This window comes from Lissotriton vulgaris, unplaced genomic scaffold (assembly GCF_964263255.1).
Source record: "Lissotriton vulgaris unplaced genomic scaffold, aLisVul1.2 SCAFFOLD_2268, whole genome shotgun sequence".
NCBI lineage: Eukaryota > Metazoa > Chordata > Amphibia > Caudata > Salamandridae > Lissotriton > Lissotriton vulgaris.
Window position 1 is genome coordinate 161,367 of NW_028247097.1, and position 22,471 is coordinate 183,837.

At 43.8% G+C, this 22,471-nt stretch overlaps 1 protein-coding gene across 1 annotated transcript in view; it reads right to left on the reverse strand.

Annotated features, from left to right (window-relative positions):
• The window catches only part of LOC147665638 (complement factor H-related protein 5-like), a gene marked incomplete at its 5' end in the record, with an annotated part of 402,132 nt that overhangs the window by 154,080 nt on the left and 225,581 nt on the right, over positions 1-22,471 (reverse strand). The window contains one exon of the mRNA XM_086949622.1: positions 21,565-21,765. Coding sequence (XP_086805748.1) covers positions 21,565-21,765 — 201 coding nt within the window. The remainder of the gene's footprint in view (positions 1-21,564; positions 21,766-22,471) is intronic.

Here is a 22,471-nt window from a genome sequence, read left to right on the forward strand (position 1 = left end):
AGATGTCTAGACGTTGTAAACAATTAATCTGCTGTTATCTGAGTGTAAGACTAAAATACTGTCTTTTTACTATCATAGCTTCTATTGATTAAGAAAAGAAATATGCAGAATTCCTGAGGAAGGCGAACGGCCGAAACGCGTTGAAAGGAATAATCTCTGCGTATTGTTGAATGTTTTAAATATTTTCTATTGTACAGTATTCAAAATGTATTATATGTAAAAAAATGTGTTTAAAAATAACTAAAAAACATTAATATTTGTATAAATGAAAGAACAGAAAAAGAGTCATAAAAAAAGATAAAAACCAAAAGATGAAATATAAATAAATAATTTGAACAATGAATATCTGGTAGAATTATTGATTTAAATAGCGTCTAGTTTACTCAACAGACATTAATGCTAATAACCTGACCTTTTCCTTCCAAAAAATGTAATATGTGACATCATCAGCAGTGGATTGCGGGTGCGCGATATATAGTTAGTGCAACTAACTATATATGGAATTTCAATGGTTTTGTGTGAGTAAAATAAGGTTTTGTAAATGCGAATTCCTAACTATATATGGTCTATAACCTATTGTTTTTTCAGTGAATTTTCAAGGTTTTGTAAATGCTAATTCCTAACTATATATGGTCTATAACCTATGGTTTTTTCAGTGAATTTTCAAGGTTTTGTAAATGCTAATTCCTAACTATATATGGTCTATAGCCTATGGTTTTTTCAGTGAATATATATATATACATATATATATACATATATATATAAACATATATCATCTGTATATCTACATAAATACAAACATAAATGCATGCATACATATACTTATATGCATACAGATGCATGTTATTTACATGAAAGTTGAAAAAACACTAATAAAAGCAAAGCTAAAAAGCCACCTCATTACAAACAGAATGGCTTTAACTTAAATGAGGGCGAGATCTATTGCATTTTCAATGCTTGTTTACTTTGGTTCCATCAAGAAGGCATTCAGATGTGTCACACATTTGCCATAAATTCTGAATGTTAGCACTCTAGTTGCACATTAGATCACTGTAGTAAAGCTACTGCTCACCAGGGACGTCTGCTGCTGGTATTCAAAGTGCATGTTTCAGTCTACATGTCAGAATTTTTTTTAATGAAATAGAAGAGGATTTGAGAAGTCACTCAAAATGATCCCTAATTTTTCTTTCTGAAGCACTAATCATACTTTCTATGGCAAAATTAACCCCCTCATGTTGTTCCTTTTTAAATTGAGTGTTTTCAGACTTACCACTTCATTCCAATCAAGATGGCTTCTCGTGTGCCATACTTTTGTCATAAGTAAGACTGTTAGCGCTCTAGTTGTTCTTTAGAACACTCTGGGACATTCTGTCATTGGGCTATACTTGGGGTACATCTGGGTGATATTTGGGCTACATTTAGGCTCTTTTGTCTCTGGTGGCCATCTTGGGAGACTGTATGTCAGAATTTTTTAATGAAATTGAAGAGGGTTTGAGAAGTCACTCAAAATGTGCCCTAATTTTTCTTTCTGCAGCACTAATCATAATTCATATGGCAAAATATACCCCCTCATTTTGTTCCTTTTTAAATTAAATGTTTTAAGAGTTACCACTTTATTCCAATCAAGATGGATTCAGGTGTGCCATACCTTTGTAATAAGTAGGACTGTTAGCGCTCTAGTTGTTCTTTAGAACACTCTGGGACATTCTGTCATTGGGCTATACTTGGGCTACATCTGGGTGATATTTGGGCTACATTTGGGCTCTTTTGTCTCTGGTGGCCATTTTGGGAGACTGCATGTCAGAATTTTTTAATGAAATAGAAGACAATTTGAAAAGTCACTCAAAATGTGCCCTAATTTTTCTTTCTGCAGCACTAATAATACCTTCTATTGCATAATATACCCCCTCATTTTGTTCCTTTTTAAATTAAATGTTTTAAGAGTTACCGCTTTATTCCCATCACGATGGCTCCAGGTGTGCTATACCTTTGTAATAAGTAGGACTGTAAGCGCTCTAGTTGTTCTTTAGAACACTCTGGGACATTCTGTCATTGGGCTATACTTGGGCTACATCTGGGTGATATTTGGGCTACATTTGGGCTCTTTTGTCTCTGGTGGCCATTTTGGGAGACTGCATGTCAGAATGTTTTAATGAAATAGAAAAGGATTTGAGAAGTCACTCAAAATGTGCCCTAATTTTTCATTCTGCAGCACTAATCATACTTTCTATGGCAAAATATACCCCCTCATGTTGTTTCTTTTTAAATTAAATGTTTTAAGAGTTACCACTTTATTCCAATCAAGATGGCTTCAGGTGTGCCATACCTTTGTAATAAGTAGGACTGTTAGCGCTCTAGTTGTTCTTTAGAACACTCTGGGACATTCTGTCATTGGGCTATACTTGGGCTACATCTGGGTGATATTTGGGCTACATTTGGGCTCTTTTGTCTCTGGTGGCCATTTTGGGAGACTGCATGTCAGAATGTTTTAACGAAATAGAAAAGGATTTGAGAAGTCACTCAAAATGTGCCCTAATTTTTCATTCTGCAGCACTAATCATAATTTCTATGGCAAAATATACCCCCTCATGTTGTTTCTTTTTAAATTAAATGTTTTAAGAGTTACCACTTTATTCCAATCAAGATGGCTTCAGGTGTGCCATACCTTTGTAATAAGTAGGACTGTTAGCGCTCTAGTTGTTCTTTAGAACACTCTAGGAGGCTGCAGTAGAACACAAAGGAATCAACTGACAGTCTCTGTCCTTGTTGGATGTTTATGTTTTACTGAGAATGTCAGACTTCATTTTCACATGACTGAGAAAGATAATGTGAATTTACAGAAAATATGCTTTCAGTTTAGCTTATAGATCCACTTCCAAACCACTGTGGGAAAATCATGAGATATTAGTTTTCTTTCAAACAATATTCATGATATCATAGCAGAAGGTTTTTTCACATGGTAAAATCACCTTAGAACCCACCACAATTCCTAAAACGAGTATGGTACCATCAACAAATGATTTATAATGTAACTAAAGTCCCAAAACCCTCTATTAACTACAATGCTTTTTAATGAGGTGCTATCATGTATATTGGTCCCAAGATGGCTGCCAACACTTCTTGGATGAAGTGCTGACAGCCAATGAGATCAGATGTGTGGTTAGGCTCCGCCCAGATATATATCTTTTTTTGAACCTAAATTACTCAAAATCCACTGGAGCACATATATTGAGACCTAGCAAAGGCACATCGGGCTAACAGTCCCTACAATTTTGCCAAGTTTCGTGCAAATCCATTCAGCCGTTCGAGCTAAAAGTGAGGCCAACCGCCCTATGGAAATTAACATGGGAAAAACGCGTTTTGGGACCCCCCTTTTTTCTCGGCCCCCCCTTGATGAAACCCCCCCAAATTGTCAGGGGCTGCTCAGAAACAGAATGTTCCATTTTCCTGAAAATTTCAGCCAATTCCGTCCACAAACGCCAAAGTTATTAGACATAGAATTTTCAAAAATCCCATAGAGAAAAAATCCTAACTATATATACCTACTGGCGACCGCCAGTAGGTAATATATATGTATATATATATATATATATATATGTAACAATCCCTGCTTCCTCTCGCCCGGAGCCCTGTACTGGATACCGCTGCGCAGGAAGAAAAGAGGAGACCTCAGGTGCAGGTGAGCGATAGATTTCATTCCCTCGAGGAAGCGGCACACCACAGCATGACGTTTCGGCCTTCACAGAGGCCTTGATCACATGACGCATGCTAGGGAAGAGGCAATTTTTAAAGTGCTAGTGCTCAGTGAAGTGCAAACACATTGGTAGGTTAAGGTCACATGTCCTGCAGTATCATAGACATAGACGACAGATTGTAAGCAAAACGCATCACGGGATAATCCCTGAATTCGGCCCATATTGCAGAATACAAATACTGGTACTTAAAGTGCAAGTGCTGTATAATTGTTGTAAACAATGCATACTAGGAGTCACTGGACATATATATATATATATATATATATACATATATATATATATATATATAAATACATATATCCACAAAGTCAATAACTCCTTCTGGATCTCTGCGACCCGTGAAAGGTGGCGTGTACGTCGGCGGAGTAGTTCCGACAAAGTTATGCTCTAATGCACCCAAAGTTCGTAAAACACGCTCTCAGGACAAAATGAGGTAGTCACCACATCCAAACAGTGCTTTTTATTTCACAACGCGTTTCGCCGCAAAACGGCTTTATCACGTGAAAGAATGCTTTGAAAACATTGGCATATATCGTGGAGCATGCATGAACATAGAAAAAAGACTGGAGTGTTACCGTAACTTGCTACACACGATCTCAGTTAATACATTAATCTATATGCAAATGTGACATTTCATAATGTAAACACTCCTGATGAAACAATAAATTGTGTCTCTGCGTTTCTCAAAAGAAAAGAAAATATAGAATCGTCATAATGAATATCCTTCCAAGCAGTATATAATGCCCTCGAAGTAGAAAACATTTATCCAAACATTTGTACATACATTGTGTCAGCAATACATGTATCGTGATCCCTCCCTTCCTCACACTGATAGCGTGTGGAGCGGAAAGTTACTGATTGTCTCAAAAAAGCTTAGGAGCCACGGTAACAAACACACTGCGGGTGGAAGTTAATTAAGTGTTAGCCAGTGCCAAAGATTACCAAGATAACTACCAAAATATGCATTGTACCAGAAATACTGATTGTCATAATCCGATCTCCGTATCTCGGGATGTACTGTGACCACTCCCTTAATCACACTGAATACATGTGGAACGACATATTAATGGCAATGTCAATAAAGTATAGGAGTCACTGAAAAACCACGCCACGGGTGGAGATTGGGTATTGGCCAGAGCCAAAGAATTCTCGCAGCCACCGAGATAAACACCAGAAGGAGTCTAAGTGCCAAATTATTAAAATACATGTTCATGGTTTCTTGCATTTTACCGTCCATCAATCCGCCAAACCTTCAAGCAAAAAGGCGTTGTGAAATAAACAGCACTGTTTGGATGTGGTGACTATCTCGTTTTGTCCTGAGAGCGTGTTTTACGAACTTTGGGTGCATGAGAGCATATATATATATATATATATATATATATATATATATATATATATATATATATATATATATATATATATATATATGGTCCAGTGGAAGCCAGGAGCCGAAACGCGTAGACCGTCCTTTTTTGATGCACGTTATATTTGCACTGGTGTGTAAATAATAAAAACGCTAAAACCAACTGTTGCTGTGCCGTGTCCTTTGATCTACAAGAAGTGGAGAAAAGAAGCTGTGGCTATATATATATATATATATATATATATATATATATATATATATATATATATATATATATATATATATATATATATATACATATACATATATATATATATATAGAGAGAGAGAGAGAGAGTGAGAGAGAGAGAGATAGGCACAGATATCTGCATGTCTATATCTACCTATATATGTGCACATATATTACCTACTGGCGGTTGCCAGTAGGTAGTTATAGTTCAGATTTTTTTTTGCATAGAAAATCTGCAACATTCTAATTGGAATAACTTTGACGCCGGCTGACAAACGTTCACAAAATTTTCAAAACTTATGGCCCACTCCGGTCCGCTCCTATCATGAAAGTCTCGGGGTGATTCGTCAAGCGGGGGCAGAGAAAAAACTGCTGAACAGAATTACACCAAATTTGTCAGAGAGGTAGACCTGCGTTCAGAGTGGTGCCTTTTTCTTAAATGGTGTAAATCCATTCAGTCGTTTTTTTAGATATTAAAGGAATAAAATACATATATATCTGGGCGGAGCCTGACCACGCATCTCATCGTGAGATCTGAATGGCTATCAGCACTTCATCCAAGAAGTGTTGGCAGCCATCTTGGGACCAATATACATGATAGCACCTCATTAAAAAGCATTGCAGTTAATAGAAGGTTTTAAGACTTTAGTTACATTATGAATCATTTGTTGATGGTTTGGAGTTTAGGTGGACGCACTGCGTATGATGAGAAGCGTTTCAACTGTTGTAAGGTGCTCCGGAGTGACACCCTCCGACAAGGGGTGTAAGTAAATGCTTGAGGTTGCACTGCCCAAAATTGAGAAGTGACCCCCGGGCTCCTTGCGAGTCCTGATAAACAGGTTTCCACTCTTAGTCATTCATGTTTTAAACATTACCTTTTTTTGACATTCGAGTTTTGGCTGAGACCACATAGTGTCTAATATTTGTTTCCCGTATTATCATCTTTTTTTACTGATAATACATTATTTTTCGATCTTGTTTCCATCACATGCTCACTATTCGTATCACCTTCGTTCTAGTTAATAATGAGGCACCATCTTTACACTCTTTTCAGTTTCACCCGTTCTTAGTCCTCTTTCTATCTCTATCCCATACCTTGGGCGCATAGCAGCAACGTCACTAGTCACGCAGTAATCACCCGACTGTTTATATTCTTCCGGGATTTAACAAACAGTGCGGAACCCGGCACATTAAGAAGCCACCGACACTACCAGCATGGTAAGCGTTCTAACCATGGGTTGTACACTTTTGGGTTAACGTAGACATCTCGTTTCACTCACGAGTAAGTTGCATGCTCACGGACGTTTTTTCTGGAACGCACGATTTCCACTCCGTCTTTCGAACCCGCTTTGACCCCTCACCCTTTTTACTGGTGTTAACGCGCACGGATTCCTATTTCCAATTTCTTTCACCCGACCAGCGGAATTTAAATGGCACATCTTCTAGTCAAATCTTGACATTTTATCCGTTTTGTAGTTTTGATTCGTTTTTTTCTTTTCCTCATTGTAGACAATTATCCCCTGGAAGAAGGCAATATCATTGCCGAAATGCATTGGGATTTATTGAAATGTTGTTTCGAAAAATGAATTCATCCATTGAATGAACTATATGCTTGTGAACGCAACAAGAGTTTTGTTTAATACAATAAAAAACTAATGTTTAAAACATGAATGACTAAGAGTGGAAACCTGTTTATCAGGACTCGCAAGGAGCCCGGGGGTCATTTGTTGATGGTACCATAATCATTTTAGGAATTGTGGTGTGCTCTAAGGTGATTTTACCATGTAAAAAAGCCTTCTGCTGGGATATCATGAATCAAGTTTGAGAGAAAACTATTTTCTCATGCTTTTCTCACAGAGGTTTTGAAGGTGGTCTATAAGCTAAACTGAGAGCATATTTTCTGTAAATTCACATTATCTTTCTCAGTCATGTGAGAATGAAGTCTGACATTCTCCGTAAAACATGAACATCCAACAAGGGTAGAGACTGTCAGTTGATTCCTTTGTGTTCTACTGCAGCTTCCCAGAGTGCTCTAAAGAACAACTAGAGCGCTGACAGTCCTATTTATGACAAACGTATGGCACACCTGAAGCCACCATGATTGGAATAAAGTGGTAACACTTAAAACATTTAATTTGGAAAGGAATAAAAGGAGGGGGTTTATTTAGCCATAGAAAGTATGATTAGTGCTGCAGAAAGAAAAATTAGAGCACATTTTGAGTGACTTCTTAAATCCTCTTCTATTTCATGAAAAAATTCTGACATGCAGACTGAAACATGCACATTCAATACCAGCAGCAGACTTCCCTGGTGAGCAGTAGCTTTACTACAGTGATCTCATAAGCAACTAGAGTGCTAACATTCTGAATTTATGGCAAATGTGTGACACATCTGAATGCCTTCTTGATGGAATCAATGTAAAAAACTGAAAGTATTTCCTACTGGGGAGACTGTAGTAAATGAGGAAATTATGAAACTTCCTAACAAATAGGTCTCCCAAGATGACCACCAGAGACAAAAGAGCCCAAATGTAGCCCAAATATCACCCCGATGTAGCCCAAGAATAGCCCAATGACAGAATGTCCCAGAGCGTTCTAACAAACAACTAGAGCGCTAACAGTCTTACTTATGACAAAAGTATGGCACACCTGAAGCCATCTTTATTGGAATAAAGTGGTAACACGTAAAACATTTAATTTGCAAAGGAACAAAATAAAGGGGGTTCATTTTGCCATAGAAATTATGATCAGTGCTGCAGAAGAAAAATTTGGGCACACTTCTCAGATTCGCGCCGCCATTTCGAATACTAATGCGCATGCGCGGGCGCCCGCGCATGCGCATTAGTATTCGAAATGGCGGCGCGAATCCAAGGACGGCGAGAGGGAGCCCCGGGGACGTGGCGGACAAGGTAAGTGTTTTTAAAAGCTTTCTATCCTTTTATTGAAGTATTTAGGGAGGGTTGGAGGGAGGCGGGCGGCGCGTAGTGGGGCTACGCGGAATGCGCGGGTGGGCGTAGTTTTGTGCCCACTTCGCGTAGCTCCACGTAGCCCCACTCCGCACACTACGCCCAGGGTTATCAAAGATGCAGCAATGAGGTCTCTCCTAATAACAGGTGAGTAAATCGGAATTCGTAGTACATCCAGTAAGTGCCACAGAGCTGCGAAGCAGAGAGATGTATAAAGGGGCACGACCGGCACCACTTCTCTGCACGCAGAGCAGTGGCGCTTCCTGGAAGCACCTGGTGGGCTACTTGGCCCCCGTGGTCCCAGAGGTTTGAAGTGGAATTTTTTGCCCAACTTAAAATGAGCCACAGGGCGTGTTTGCATACATCACCTCAGGCCCCGTCCACTCCATTCACCACTCTGTAAACGCACCCTGTCACTGTTCTAAGTTGAGAGATTAAGTCCCCTTCAATCCTAAGGGTCCCTAGGGTCAAACTAGCCCACTATACAGTTGGTTTGCTGAGAGTGCTCAAAGGTCATGCCCCCTTTTTACACCACTCTGCAAACGCAGCTCCTGGCACACTGTCCTCAGGACACAAGAGGACCTCATCGCCCCACCAGCAGTACACCAAGAGGCTTGTTTGCAGAGTGGTATAAAAAGGGGCGTGGCCTCAGACCACCTCTCAGCAATCCCACTGTGTGGGGCTTACTGGAGGTACCTGGTGGGCTAGTTGGCCCCCAGGGACCCTGAGGAATGAAGGGGTCTTAATCTCTCAACTTAGAATGCACTAGGGGTTGCGTTTGCAGAGTGATGCAGAGGAAGAGTTTCTGCTGCCACCCCCAAACCCCCACGCTTCCTCATGATGCCAGCGCGTACAGCGTGCGCCAACATCATCAGGAAGCGATGGACACGCTGGATATCATTTCTTTCCAGCGCACTCAGAGGAGGAGGTAGGTGTTTTGTCTCCGGTGGGGCGGGCGGCCAAATCAGGATGCCTTGAGACATCGGGGGCAGATCGCCTATTTTTTTGGCTTTTCTGCCAGAAACCCCCACTAGACACCAGGGCATTTATTTAAATTGTGAAGGAAGTGACCCCTTGGGCAAGGGTCACTTCCAGCGGTCCATTTTATTTTGTAATAGGAATTCTGCCCCCCCCCCGGGGAGCAGATCGGCTCGTTTTTTGGCCTTTTGCCCCGAAACCCCAACTAGACACCAGGGAATTATTTTTAATAAAAAATTGAAGCGACCTCTTGGGCAAGGGTCGCTTCCAGGGGGCAGTTTTGTTTTTAATGTGTATTCTGCCCTCTGGGGGAGGGACAGAGCACCTCACTAGACAACAGGGACTCATTTTAAAAATGAAATGGGAGTGACCCCTTGGGCAAGAGTCGCTGCTAGGGGGCATATTGTTTTTGTGTGCATAGTCTGCCTCACCCCCCCCCGGGGACAGATTAGCCTGGGTTTCTTTTTGCCTTTCTGTCCGGGAGGGGCAGAAAACCCCACTAGACAACAGGGGCTTCTTTTAAATTAAAATGGAAGAAACCGTTTGTCAAAGGGTTACTTCCAGGGGGAAGATTTTTTATTATTTATTCTGCCACTGGGGGCAGATAAACCTATTTTTTTGCCCTTTCCCAGGGGCAGAAAACCCCACTAGGCCCCAGGGATTTTGTTTTGTGAGTAATGGAAGCAACATGTTTGCTTCCTGGGACAGATCTGCCCATTTTTTGGTCTTTCTGCCCTAGGCGGGAGGGGGGAGGCAGATAACCCTACTAGGCACTAGGGATTTATTACTTTTGCAAGGGGGCAAATTTCTGTCTGCTGTTTTCTGCCCCACCTGGGGGGCAGATTGGCCTGGCAGACAACCTCACACGATCCCTTGGGCAAGATCACCCCCTATTTTTCTTAGCCCTATTTGAAGGCCCATCCGTACGATTGACAATTTGGGTAGTAACATAGCGTGTTTTAATGTTTATTGTTTTATTTTTTGTGAATTGCAATTTTAATGCTTTATTTCTCTTATTTTTGTTCTGGTCGAAGGCTTTTGCTCTTTAGACTGTCCCAGGTTGCGGTTTCATTACAGGAAGTTCTGCTGTTTGTGTAGTTGCATGTGTTTGGTAAGAGACTTTTTTATGTACAATGTAGATGAGTTTCATTTCTCTGCACGAGTTTTTTTGCAATTGGTGTAATAATAGCAGTATGATTGGCTTCTTTTTTTGAGTGTCAAAAACTTTTTGCATTTGTGCTTGATGTGTATTTTGTTGTCGTGTGAGTAATTGGTTTTGTTTTTTTCTTTCTAGTGGGATATCGTTGGTTTTTGTTGTGTCTCTGCAGAGTAGGTGCTGGTGAGTGTAGCTGTCCCTTGTAAGTGAATTGTATAGTTTTTGAGTATATAGATCTTTGTGATAAAGGCACACATTTTTTTACTTACTTGTTTTGCACAGTTTTGGTTGTTGTTGACTTGTTTGTGCAGTCTCCTTTCTTAGTAAGGATAATGGCTAGCCGCAGAATTACTGCTCAGCAGGTTGTTGGTATGCTTTGTGAGTCTTCCTCTGACCATGGTTCAGAGAGGGACTCTGCATCTGAGGCAGAGGAGACAGGGGACGAATCTGGAAGTGAATTTTCTCTCCACATGGAATTATCGGATGATGAAGATACTCTTAGTGCGGATGAACTGCCTGTGTTAGAGGAGGAGATTGATGTGCCAATAGTGCAGCAATAGGCATCTAGGCTGCAAGGCTTCCCGTTGGTGTAGTGCGGCAAGAGACATCTGGGGCTGCAAGGCTTCCCGTTGGTATAATGCAGCAAGAGGCATCTGGGCTGCACCCTGGGGCTGAAAGGCTTCCCGTTGAAAGTGCTGACCTCTGGATTGCCTCAGGCATGGTGCAGCTGGCATTAACAGACTTTACTGGTGTTCCAGGGTGTAGAGTAAATACTGAAAACTTTTTGCCGATACATTTTTTCAATTGTTTATGGACGATGTGTTTTTGGCAGAGATTGTTGAGCAGACTAATTTGTATGCTGAACAGTTTTTGAGGGACAACAGTGCCAGTCTTAAGCCCCACTCTAGAGCTACCCAGTGGACTCCCACAAATCTGGAAGAGATGAAGAAGTTTTTGAATTTTAACTTTTTTGATGGGCTTGCTAAGGAAGCCATCAATGTCTTCATATTGATCTACTAGTCCCTTGATGGCAACTGCTATTTTTCCGGCAGTCATGAGTCGTGATAGGTATTTGGTTCTGCTTCGGATGATGCATTTTGTCGATGGTTTAGCGTTGCCTCGAGCTCATCCTAATTGTGAGTGTCTTTTTAAGATTCGGCCTGTCCTTGGTCACTTTGTTGATCGATTTTCTGAGATCTATGCTCTAGGGAAAGAAATTGCAGTGGATAAGTCTTTGGTGTTGTTCAAGGGCCACTTGGTTTTTAGGCAATACATTCCTAGTAAGAGGGCACGCTATGGAATTGAGCTGTATGTGCTGTGTGACAGTGGGACTGGATATGTCTCTAATTTCAGGGTGTACACTGGTAAGAAATCCAGGATTAACCCTCCTTGTTGTCCGTCCACTTTTGGAGTGACTGACAAAATTGTATGGGAACTTGGTAGAGGATTTTTTAACAAAGACCACCATTTATATGTAGATAACTTCTACACTGGTGTGCGGTTGTTTGGGAATTGGCCAAAGTGGACACTGTTGCTTGTGTCAAAATCCACTCTAACTGTAAAGGTTTCCCAAAAGAACTTGTTTGTTAAAAGCTTGTGCGGGGACAGTGCAGTGCGTTGCGTTGCGAGGAGCTTCTAGCTGTGAAGTTTTCAGACAGGAGAGATGTCTACATGCTGACTACCATTCATGTTGAAAGCACTGCACCTGTGACTGTTTGGGGTCAGGTTGCCAAAGTGCAAACCTGTGTGCACATTAGACTATGATATGCACATGGGTGGTGTTGACAGAGTAGATCAGAGGTTGGAACCTTACGCTGCTCTTCGTAAGGCTTAAAGTTGGTACAAGAAGTTGGGTATCCATCTTTTCCACTTGCCAACCTTTAATGCTTTTGTTGTATTCCAGGATTCTTGTCCTGAGTCAAAGATGAGTTTTGCTAAGTTTCAAGAGTCTGTAATAGGCAGACTTGTTTTAGTGGCAAGTTTTCCTAGAGTTGGAGTGGTGGAGGATGTTGCTAGATTGAAAGATCACCACTTTCCTGATCACATTCCTCCCACACCCTCAAAAGCCGTTCCCAGTAGGATATGTAGAGTCTGTTGGTGAAGAGGTATGCAGAAGGAGACTCGTATGTACTGCCGCGAGTGTACTATTAACCCTGGGCTGTGTGTGCCTGCTTGTTTTAGAATGTACCACACGCAAAAGAATTTTCGGGAGCATCCATGAGTGGTAAAGTGAACCTGCCTGGCCTCTGTTGTTTAATATTTTTGGTTCAGTTTCAAGGTTGGCATTTGTGTAGTGTATTGAGTTTCAGATTTTGTGTTAGTAGATTTGTATCAGTTTGCAATTTGTTTGTGTTTTCTCATTTATATGTAATGTAAATGTATGTATACTTGTAAAACGCACTATCACCTTTCAGGCATCCTGGCGCTGTATACCGCTGTGGAACCCTTCCTGGCTTTCCCTGTGAGATGCCCCTTACTGGGCACCCCCAAGGTGAGGCCAGGCATCCTAGCGCTTTCAGGGCCGTTGAGGAGATTAAGCAAGCTATTGCCCAGAGTTGCAAAGTGGGACCCATGATTAGAGTAGGCACCTATGCGAGAATTATCGAATCCGTGGACATTGAGCCCAAGACCCTGACGTGTTGGGAATTGAACCCTGGTCCCGGGCCAGACCTCTGCCTCAGGGTCTGCCGCTCTAATCAGTAAGACACACTTCTCCACTATATAAAAAAAATCCTAAATGTGATGGCAGTGTGCGTGAAGTGGCGCTTGACTGGTAGTGTGCGTGGTCTGGCATTTGGCTGGCAGTGTGTTTGGATTTACACTTGGCTTGCGGTATGTGTGGACTGGGGCTTGGCTGTTGGTGTGCTTGTATTGGCTCTTGGCTGGCGGCGTATTTGGACTGGCACTTGCCTGGCGATGTGCATGGACTGGCGCTTAGCTGGCGGTGTGCATGGACTGGTGCTTGGCTGGCGGTGTGCGTGGACTGGCGCATGGCTGGTGGTGTGCGTGGACTGGGTGTGTGTTTTGATTGTCGCTTGGCTGGCGGTGTGTTTTGATTGCAGCTTGGCTGGGGGTGTGTTTTGATTGGTGCTTGGCTGGCGGTGTGTTTGTACTGGTGCTTGGCTGACGGTGTGTTTGTACTGACGCTTGGCTGACGGTGTGTTTGTACTGATGCTTGGCTGGCAGTGTGTTTGGACTGGTGCTTGGCTGGTGGTGTGTTTGGACAGGCGCTTGGCTGGAGGTGTGCATGGACTGGAGCTTGGCTGGCGGTGTGCGTGAACTGGTGCTTGGCTGGCAATGTGCGTGGACTGGCGCTCGGCTGGCAGTATACGTGGACTGGCACTTGGCTGGCAGTGTGTGAGTACTGACTAGCTGCTGGTCACTACACGCACTGCTAGCCAAATACCACTCAACGCATTCCGTGACCTGGTGTGGGTGCTGTGTCAGGAATGTGGGTGTGTGAAAGTGATGGGCCCTTGAATGGAGCTGTCTGCTGGAGTGAGTGTTGGAATATGCTGGGCCGACGGCTGGCGTTGTAAATGGTTTTGTATGTGTCACCCGTATAAAAGGTGTATGAAAGGACTGTAAATAGTGTGGTGCCTTGTCGTGGCTTTACAGCTCACGAGCTGTGAGCCAATGATTCAGTTTCTTGTCCGTTCAATTAACAGTGCATTTCATTTTTGTGAAATCTCTTGTTAATAAAGTTTTATATACTGAATCATCACTCACCCATGTGCCAAATCTAACTATTATGTGTGGGTGCCTGAGGAATAGCAGGTTGCGTTTAAAAATGTTTTTTTTCTGTTTTTGTCAAGCAGGTTGTACCTTATCCTTCTTTGTGAACATTGTAATGTGTTGGTTTTGTGCCTAGTGGTGTGAATGGTCTTGTGTGTTTCATGTATGAAAGTGTGTGAATGGCCTGTAAAGCGGTTGGTGTCTTCAAGTGGCTTTTTAGCTCATGAGCTGCAAATCACTGGTTCAGTTTTTTTTGTCCATTCAATTATTAACAGTGTATTTCATTTTTGTGAAATCTCTTGTTAATACAATTTTATATACTGAACCATCACTCACCCTCGTGCCAATTCCAACCAGTATGTTTGTGTGTGCTTGAGGAATAGATGGCTGTGCAGTAATCTTTGTCTGTTTAGTCTCTCTGCCAAGCTGTACATCTCATGTAAGAATAACCTAACAACTGTAGTTTTTGTCGTAAACTAAACATCCATGGGAGTGCATGCTGACTTCTCTCTTGTGAATCCCAACAAGTTATCTTATCCACAATGTCCTGCAAACCTCAAAATGTTACTGTGACATTTTCCTTGCATTATTGTGCCTAAATGTTCCCACTGCAGAAAGTAACAACAAATTTCCAACCCCCCAGCATTTCTCCAGGTATCCCAATGGAAATGGTACCTCACTTGTATGGGTGGGCCAAGTACCCGTGGCATGGAAGGGCCCACAAAATTACCTATCACAAACCAACCTGGTTTTGCAAGGGGGTTCCCATGAGTTTTTGGTCTGGGGCTCAGCGGCCATCTAGGGAAACCTACCAACCCCACACATTTCTGGAAACCAGATACCCAGGGGAGTCCAGCGAGGTATGGCTTGCATGTGTCCCCCATCATTCCCCTACCCAGAATCCACTGCAAACCTCAAAATTCACCCCAAAATTCACTTTTTCCTCACATTTCTGTGGTGGAAAGTTCTGGAATCTGCGTGGATCCACAAATATCCTCCCACCCAGCGTTCCCACAGGTCTCCTGATAAAAATGGTACCTCACTTGCATGGGTGGGTCAAGTACCCGCGACAGGCAAGGGCCCAAAAGCTATTGAGGCAACATCAAAATTACCTATCACAAACCAATCTGGCTTTGCTTAGGGGTTCCATTAGTTATTGGCCCGGGGCTCGGCGGCCATCGAGAGAAACCTCCTAACCCACACATTTCTGTAAACAAGACTCCCGGGGGAGTCCAGCAAGGTATGGCTTGTGTGAGTCCCCTATCATTCTCCTACCCAAAATCCCCTGCAAACTTCAAAATGTGCCCAAAATTTCACTTTTGTCTCACATTTTTGTGTGGGAAATTTTGGAATCTGCGTAGATCCACAAATTTCCTCCCATCCAGCGTTCCCCCAGGACTCCCGATAAAAATGATACCTCACTTGTGTGGGTAGGCATACTGGCTTCAACAGGAAATTTGCCCAAATCGTACTGTGGAGACTTCAAAATTACCTATAGCAAAACTACCTGGTTTTGGGGGGTTGGCATCGGAGATTTCGGCCCAGGGCTCGGCGGCCATTTGGGGAAAGTACCAAACCCAAACATTTATAAAAACTAGACACCCGGGGGAGTAAATGAGGTATGGCTTGCGTGGATCCCCCAAAGTTTTCCTACCTGAATGCTATGCAAACGTCAAATTTAGCTGGAAAAAACACTTTTTCCACATATTTTTGTGTGGAATCACCGCGCTGGCACAAATGTCCTACCACCCAGCGTTCCCCGAGTAAAATGATTCCTCACTTGTGTGAGTGTCCAAAGCAGAATTAGAAATGTAGCGCTTAGAATTCTGGGTGCTATAGTCTAAATCCCTATGTTTTGGGCTCTTCCTAGCCACAGGCCTTTGGCCCACCCACACAAGTGAGGTATCATTTTACTCGGGAGAACAGGAATGGGAGAGAGGGGTGGCAGCGGTCGCATCAATAAGTGCATCTAACGCAGGGGAAGCTTCCTCTTCCTCAGGGGAGGATTCCAGACTCCTCTGGCGCATTGTAAGTTGGGGGGTTAAGTCCCATCGAATCCTGAGGTGCCCTGGGAACAAAATATCCCACCATGTACCTCCAGAAAGTGCCACAGAGCTGCGTTGCAGAGTAGTGTAAAAAGAGGGAGGAGCATTGGACCGCCGCTCTGCAACGCAGCTCACTGCCACATACTGGAGGTACCTGGTGGGCTAGTTGGTCTCCAGGGACCCTCAGGATTCAAGGAGACTTAATCCCCCAATTTAGAATGAGCCAGGGGGTGTGTTTGCACATTTATAATATCAGGCTCGGCCCCTCCTTGCACCACTGCGCAAACGCGCCCCCTACGGCATTGTAAGTTGGGGGGTTATGTCCCCTTGAATCCTGAGGGTCACTGGGGGCCAAATAGCCCACTAGGTACCTCCTGTAAGTGCCACAGAGCTGTGTTGCAGTCAGGTTAAAAAAGGGGCATGTCCTCGGACATCTTCTCTGCAAAGCAGCTCTGTGGCGCTTACTGGAGGTACCTGGTGGGCTAATTGGCCCCAAGGGACCCTCAGGATTCAATGGGACTTATTCCCCCAATTTAGAACGTGCCAGGGGGTGTGTTTGCACATTTATAATATCAGGCCCACCCCCTCCCTGCACCACTGTGCAAACGTGCCCCCTGGTGCATTGTAAGTTGGGGGGTTAAGTCTCCTTGAATCCTAAGGGTCCCGGGGGCCAACTAGCCCACCAGGTACCTCCCGTAAGTGCCACAGAGCAGTGTTGCAGACAGGTTTAAAAAAGGGGCATGTCCTCGGACCTCTTCTCTGCAAAGAAGCTCTGTGGCGCTTACTGGAGGTACCTGGGGGCTAGTTGGTCCCCAGGGACCCTCAGGATTCAAGGAGACTTAATCCCCCAATTCACAAAGCATCAGGGGGGGTGTTTGCACACTTGAATTATCAGGCCTGCCCCCTCCCTTCACCACTGTGCAAACGCGCCCCTTGGTGCATTGTTAATTGAGGACCTAAGTCCCCTTGAGCCCTGAGGGTCCCTGGCAGCAAAATATCCCACCATGTACCCCCAGTAAGCGCCACAGAGCTGCGTTGCAGAGTGGTGTAAAAAGGGGGCTTGGTATTGGACCACCGCTCCACAACACAGCTCTCTGGCGCATACTGGAGGTACCTGGTGGGCTAGTTGGCCCCCAGGGACCCTCAGGATTCAAGGGGACTTAATTCCCCAATTTACAACACGCCAGGGGGTGTGTTTGCACACTTATAATGTCAGGCCTGCCCTCTACCTGCACCACTGTGCAAACGTGCCCCCACCAGGTACCTCCAGAGAGCCACAGAGCAGGCTAGTTGGCCCCAAGGGACCCTCAGCATTCAAGGGGAATTAATTTGCCAACTTACAACGTGCCAGGGGGGCGCATTTGCAGAGTGCTGCAGGGAGGCGGCGGGGCCTCCTTCACGATGCCAGCTTTTTTTTTTAGAGGGGGGCTGTGTTGCCCCCCTTCTTTTACAGTTTTTGGGGCCCTGGGGACCCCATCCCCAGAGCCTGACCCGTTTTTTTCACACAAAAAAACGGGAAGGGGCCAAGCGGCTCCCCTCCCGAGGGCAATTTTGGCCCTGGGGACCCCATCCCCCTGTGCATGGTCATATATATATATATCCTTAGGGCTCTATTGGCCCCGTGGACCCCATCCCCCGGGACTGTACCTCTTACTTTTTTGTTTGTTTTTATATTGATGGAGGGGGGCTGCGTGGCCCCTTCCAGGGCCACTTCAGGCTCCGGGGACCCCATCCCCCAGGGCTGGCCCTTTGTGTTGGGGACCATAGGGTAGCCCCAATACCCCCATGGTGCCTCCGGCTCACCACCCCCTTCATTGAAGTGAGAGCAGGTTTCAATGCTCTTGCTTCAAAGAAGCAAAGCAGAGTTTGCTATGGCAGGGCGGGAGCCGCAAAGCTCCTGCCCTGCCATAGCAAACAGCAGTGTTCTGGGGATGGGCACCCCCGGACACTGCAGGAGCCGGCCCTGGGCGGTGGCAGTCCCAAGGGCCATCAAGAGCTCTAGGAGGGGGGCCGTGCGTCCCCCCTTCCTAATGTTTGAAGCCCTGGGGAGGAGGTGGTGGTCCCGGGGCACGGGGTTCCAAAACAGACCTCGTGTTTTTAACTTCAAAGTGCCCTGGGGAGGTGGTGTTCCCTGGGGCAGTGTGGGGGGCTCAAGCCCCCCCACACTAATTAATTTTCACAGCCCCTGAGAAGTGGCAGTCCCCCTGGGCATGGGGGGGCCCGCAAAGCCCCATCACCCTTATTTAATGAAGCCCGGGAGGTTTCGGTCCTTCAGGACAGCATGGGTTTTTTTTTGTTTTTTTTTAAATCTCCAGGGAGGTGGCAGTCCACGGGTCTGCGGGGGTCCGCGTGCCCCCCACACATAATCAACATAGCCCAGGGGAGGTGGCGGTCCCTGGGGATGCGGGGGCTCCCGTGGGCCCCCGCTACAATAATGAGGATTGCCCCTGGGACCTGGCCTACCCAGGGGCTTGGGCTTTAAAAAACAAAGCGCGGAAGCCTGCGCTTCGTTTTTATTTCCATTTTCAACGAGGTTCGCACAGTCTGCGCGATATGGCCAAAAATCTTTAAAAAATACATTTGTTTGGCCCTGGCAGGCCTAGGGGGTCAAGGTGTTTATACCCTGCCCCCTTTTCTTGTTTTTATATTTGTTTTACTGTTTTCTTGTGAGTCTGTTCTACTGAGTTACAAGATGGCTGCCAACACTTCCTGGTTTGGAGTGTTGGCAGCCAATCAGAGTGAAGCTCATGCCTGAGAGGGTTTGCAATCCTTCGTCGGTGCTCAGATAACGAAACTTTCTTTATCTAATTTCTCAGCAACTACTGAACGGATTTACACCATTTAACAAAAAGGGCTTTTTCTGAAGCAAGGGATACCTTGTTGCAAAATTTGGTGTAATTCCGTTCAGCAGTTCGGGCTGTAGCTTTGTCTAAAGTTTCCTATGGAAATTTACATGGAAAAATACATATTGGGACCCCCCCCCCTTTTATCTCAGCCCCCGCTTTACGAATCACCCGGAAACTTTCAAGACAGAAGCTGACTGGATCTGGACAATTTTTTAAAACATTTCGTGAGGATTCATCAACCGGCACCAAAGTTATTGGGAAAAGATAAAATGCTTTACCTATGGAAACTAGGTCTTAACTATAACTACCTACTATACACATATGCACACTTCACTTACCTGATATATGCATACCATTTTATTTTAAAGGCATATGCGTGGTAAAGACCTCCCTGGTAATGAAATGAAAATCAATTTATAAAAGTGCACATATGCCACATGGCGTCAAGGCACTACTAGCCACTAGATCCCCTTTCCAACAACCAAACAGTCCCCATAAAGACATGGAGAAACTTAAACTATGAAGCAAAGAGCAAGGCAGTATTAACTTCGCTCCGCCAGAGGATGGTGGAGTTCTTTTGCCGAATTTTGCGTTACAAGCAGAGCACGGAGGAGTGCGTTCACCACCCACCCATAAAAAAAAAAAAACACACTGTGATTCCCCATTTCATAGGATTTACCTTTAATTTCACAGTAGGTAGAATCTTTTACTGCTAGTAAAGTAAAATCAGCCCATTGATGTACAACTTTTAATTAGGGCCCTAGAAGAATATTTGAACTGTTCTAGCATCTGATAGACTTTTAGAGGGAACTTAATTTAATTGCTTTTTCATTGACCCCACATTTGCAATTTCCTCTAACAACTTTCTAGTGAGTGGTAAATCCTAGACCGGAACTTTCATTTGCAGTAAAAAATATATTAGTACAAGTGGTATGCATTACTGCATAAAGATTTTTCAAGTCAATGAAAGTTCTTGAAATTGCATAAAATTCTGCTTTTAGAGGATCATTTATGAGAACCCTGCATCACTTTTGCTCCACGTGAAGTTGTACTTGCGTGATGCAGGGTTCTGAATCTGATTTATGAAGCCATGCAAAGCCACCCTGCGTGGTTTTGAGTAGCCTCATAAATCTTGAGTAAGGTAATGCAGAGCAAATCGCTGCTGCACCTTACTCTGCACCTGGGATTTATTGCATGAGTTTTCCCATGCAAACCCCATAAATTCCGATGCTGCCAATAATTTACAAAATCATGTAAACCTGGCGTAGCACCAAATCCTTACACCTCCCAAGGGGAGACATAACAAGGAGAAATATCTTCATGTGTCCTCTTTTTATGTGTACTGCTTTCTGCAGCACACATAGAAAGAGGAACACGCCTCTTAGGATTGTTTTTGTGCAGGAAGGTGCCCCTTACTGCACACAAACAATCCTGCATGCAATGGAGGCACCTTTGCAGCATGGTGCAAGGGTGCCTATATTGGTGCTAGGCTGCAGAAGCAGCACCAGCACAGAGAGAAAGAACAAGAATGCACCATATTACATAAATTAAGTACATTCCTCCCATTTCACGTTGGTGTCAGTGTAGCAAGCTTCCTAGCTGCGCTGCCCAAAGCCGAAATCCCATATACGAGGCCCTTAGTGTGAAATGTGGTCTTCGTACATTTTTGCATGATGGCATACCACATGTAAAAAGTCCAATGAGGTACTGGTATAAGACTGGTTAAAGCAGAAAATGTATTTTAGTGAGACATTTTCTACCCGCACCAGACTCATATATGTGTAAACTGAGCAGAATTGTACAATACAAAACTTTTGTTTTTTATGTAATCAAAAAATGTCTAACACGCGGGCGCTAGTCTCTCCAGGTGGTAAACCGCCTATTTAAAGGTGGGAAAGGAAAGGATTCATTTTTTTTATACAACCCTTACACACTCTAATAGTGTCATGCTTCATCATCGGTTTCACCCTGACTCCTCCAGACCAGGGTTGACTCGACCGTATTTCAGGAAGCACTTAAAAGAAGGCGACCAGGGCCATAGAGTAGTGCTGAAACGTTTTGGTTTTAGGTTCATAAGACAATCATATCCTCAATACCCGACAGTTTTCTTTTTTAATATCCCAACAACTCCATCAATAAAGGGATACCTTGGAGTCGTTTGGAGGAATGTTAATCTTTATGCCCCCTGAACACAACAATGCGTTTAATTTTCTACAAAACCCCCCAAAATATTAGCTGGATTAGACTTTGCAACCATAACTGCATCAACGAAGTCCAGTCCTATAATAACTGCGTTACAATTAATTTTACATGCAGTTTAAGATTTGTTTCTATATTCCTCTGTGAGAAGTAAATAAACTTTTAGAAATGACCAATTACAAATAGCAAACTCCTGAAATATTGCACATCAAGCATCAATGTTCAGTACATTCCATTGGTAATGTGGACTACTTTCAGAAATCGTGATTTTAATGGTCAAAGACTCTATTCACCTTTCTCGATACATCTGGGATACAGTAGTTTTCCTCGTATGCACTTTGTTCTGAATTCTGGTGAATCTTGATGTTTAATGTAGTTTAATTTGCATATAAATTCTATTGGTTGCTCGTGCACAGTATACAATTTCTCTTCTCCAGACCATCGAAATATTATATTGTTTTTGTCCATTTCCTCAGGACTTGCTGTGCATGGTTCTGTGAAAAACACACAATGTAGATTGTTATTTACCGATCTAATCAATTGGATATAGCATGGTAATATTCAGTTGTTTCCTGGGGCAATAACGATATACAGTGAAATCTAAGCTTCAGTGTGTGCTCCCTAATGTTACAGCACATTGCGTTTTCATTAGGCCTGTGTGGTGAACTACACTCCATTCGCAGATTTTTTCGCACTACGCGCTCCACAGAGCACGGGGAGTTCCGAAAAACTTGCAGCATAATTGTTTCCTTGCTCGCGGTCGCCAACTTAAGTGGGCGAGCTCAAGAAAGTAAAATCTTACTCCAGATAACCCTCCTCGTGAGATTTCTCAATACGGGTCCGTGACTACTCGCTTTGAGAAACCTTCCATTTGCACTGGGGAAGCTGCCGCTTGACTAGAATATCTACTCAAGCGGCAGAAAGAAGCAGCGTCCTCTTGCTCTGCACATGGTGCAGTTCGCACTGATTTTCAAGCGTGGGACAAACATCAGGCACCAAAAATCAGCATAAATGGCACAACGTAATGCACTCCGCTGCTAGCAGGACTTTGCAGCAGAGTTTTTGGGTCACTGAACTCCGCAAACTCTGCCCAGGCCTACTTTTTATGCATAGGGCATGTATGTAATTTTGGGATAGTCAGGATAGCAGTTGCTTTCCCTAGCTTTCTCTCTGGTAATCGTGGTACGTCTCTTGCTACCG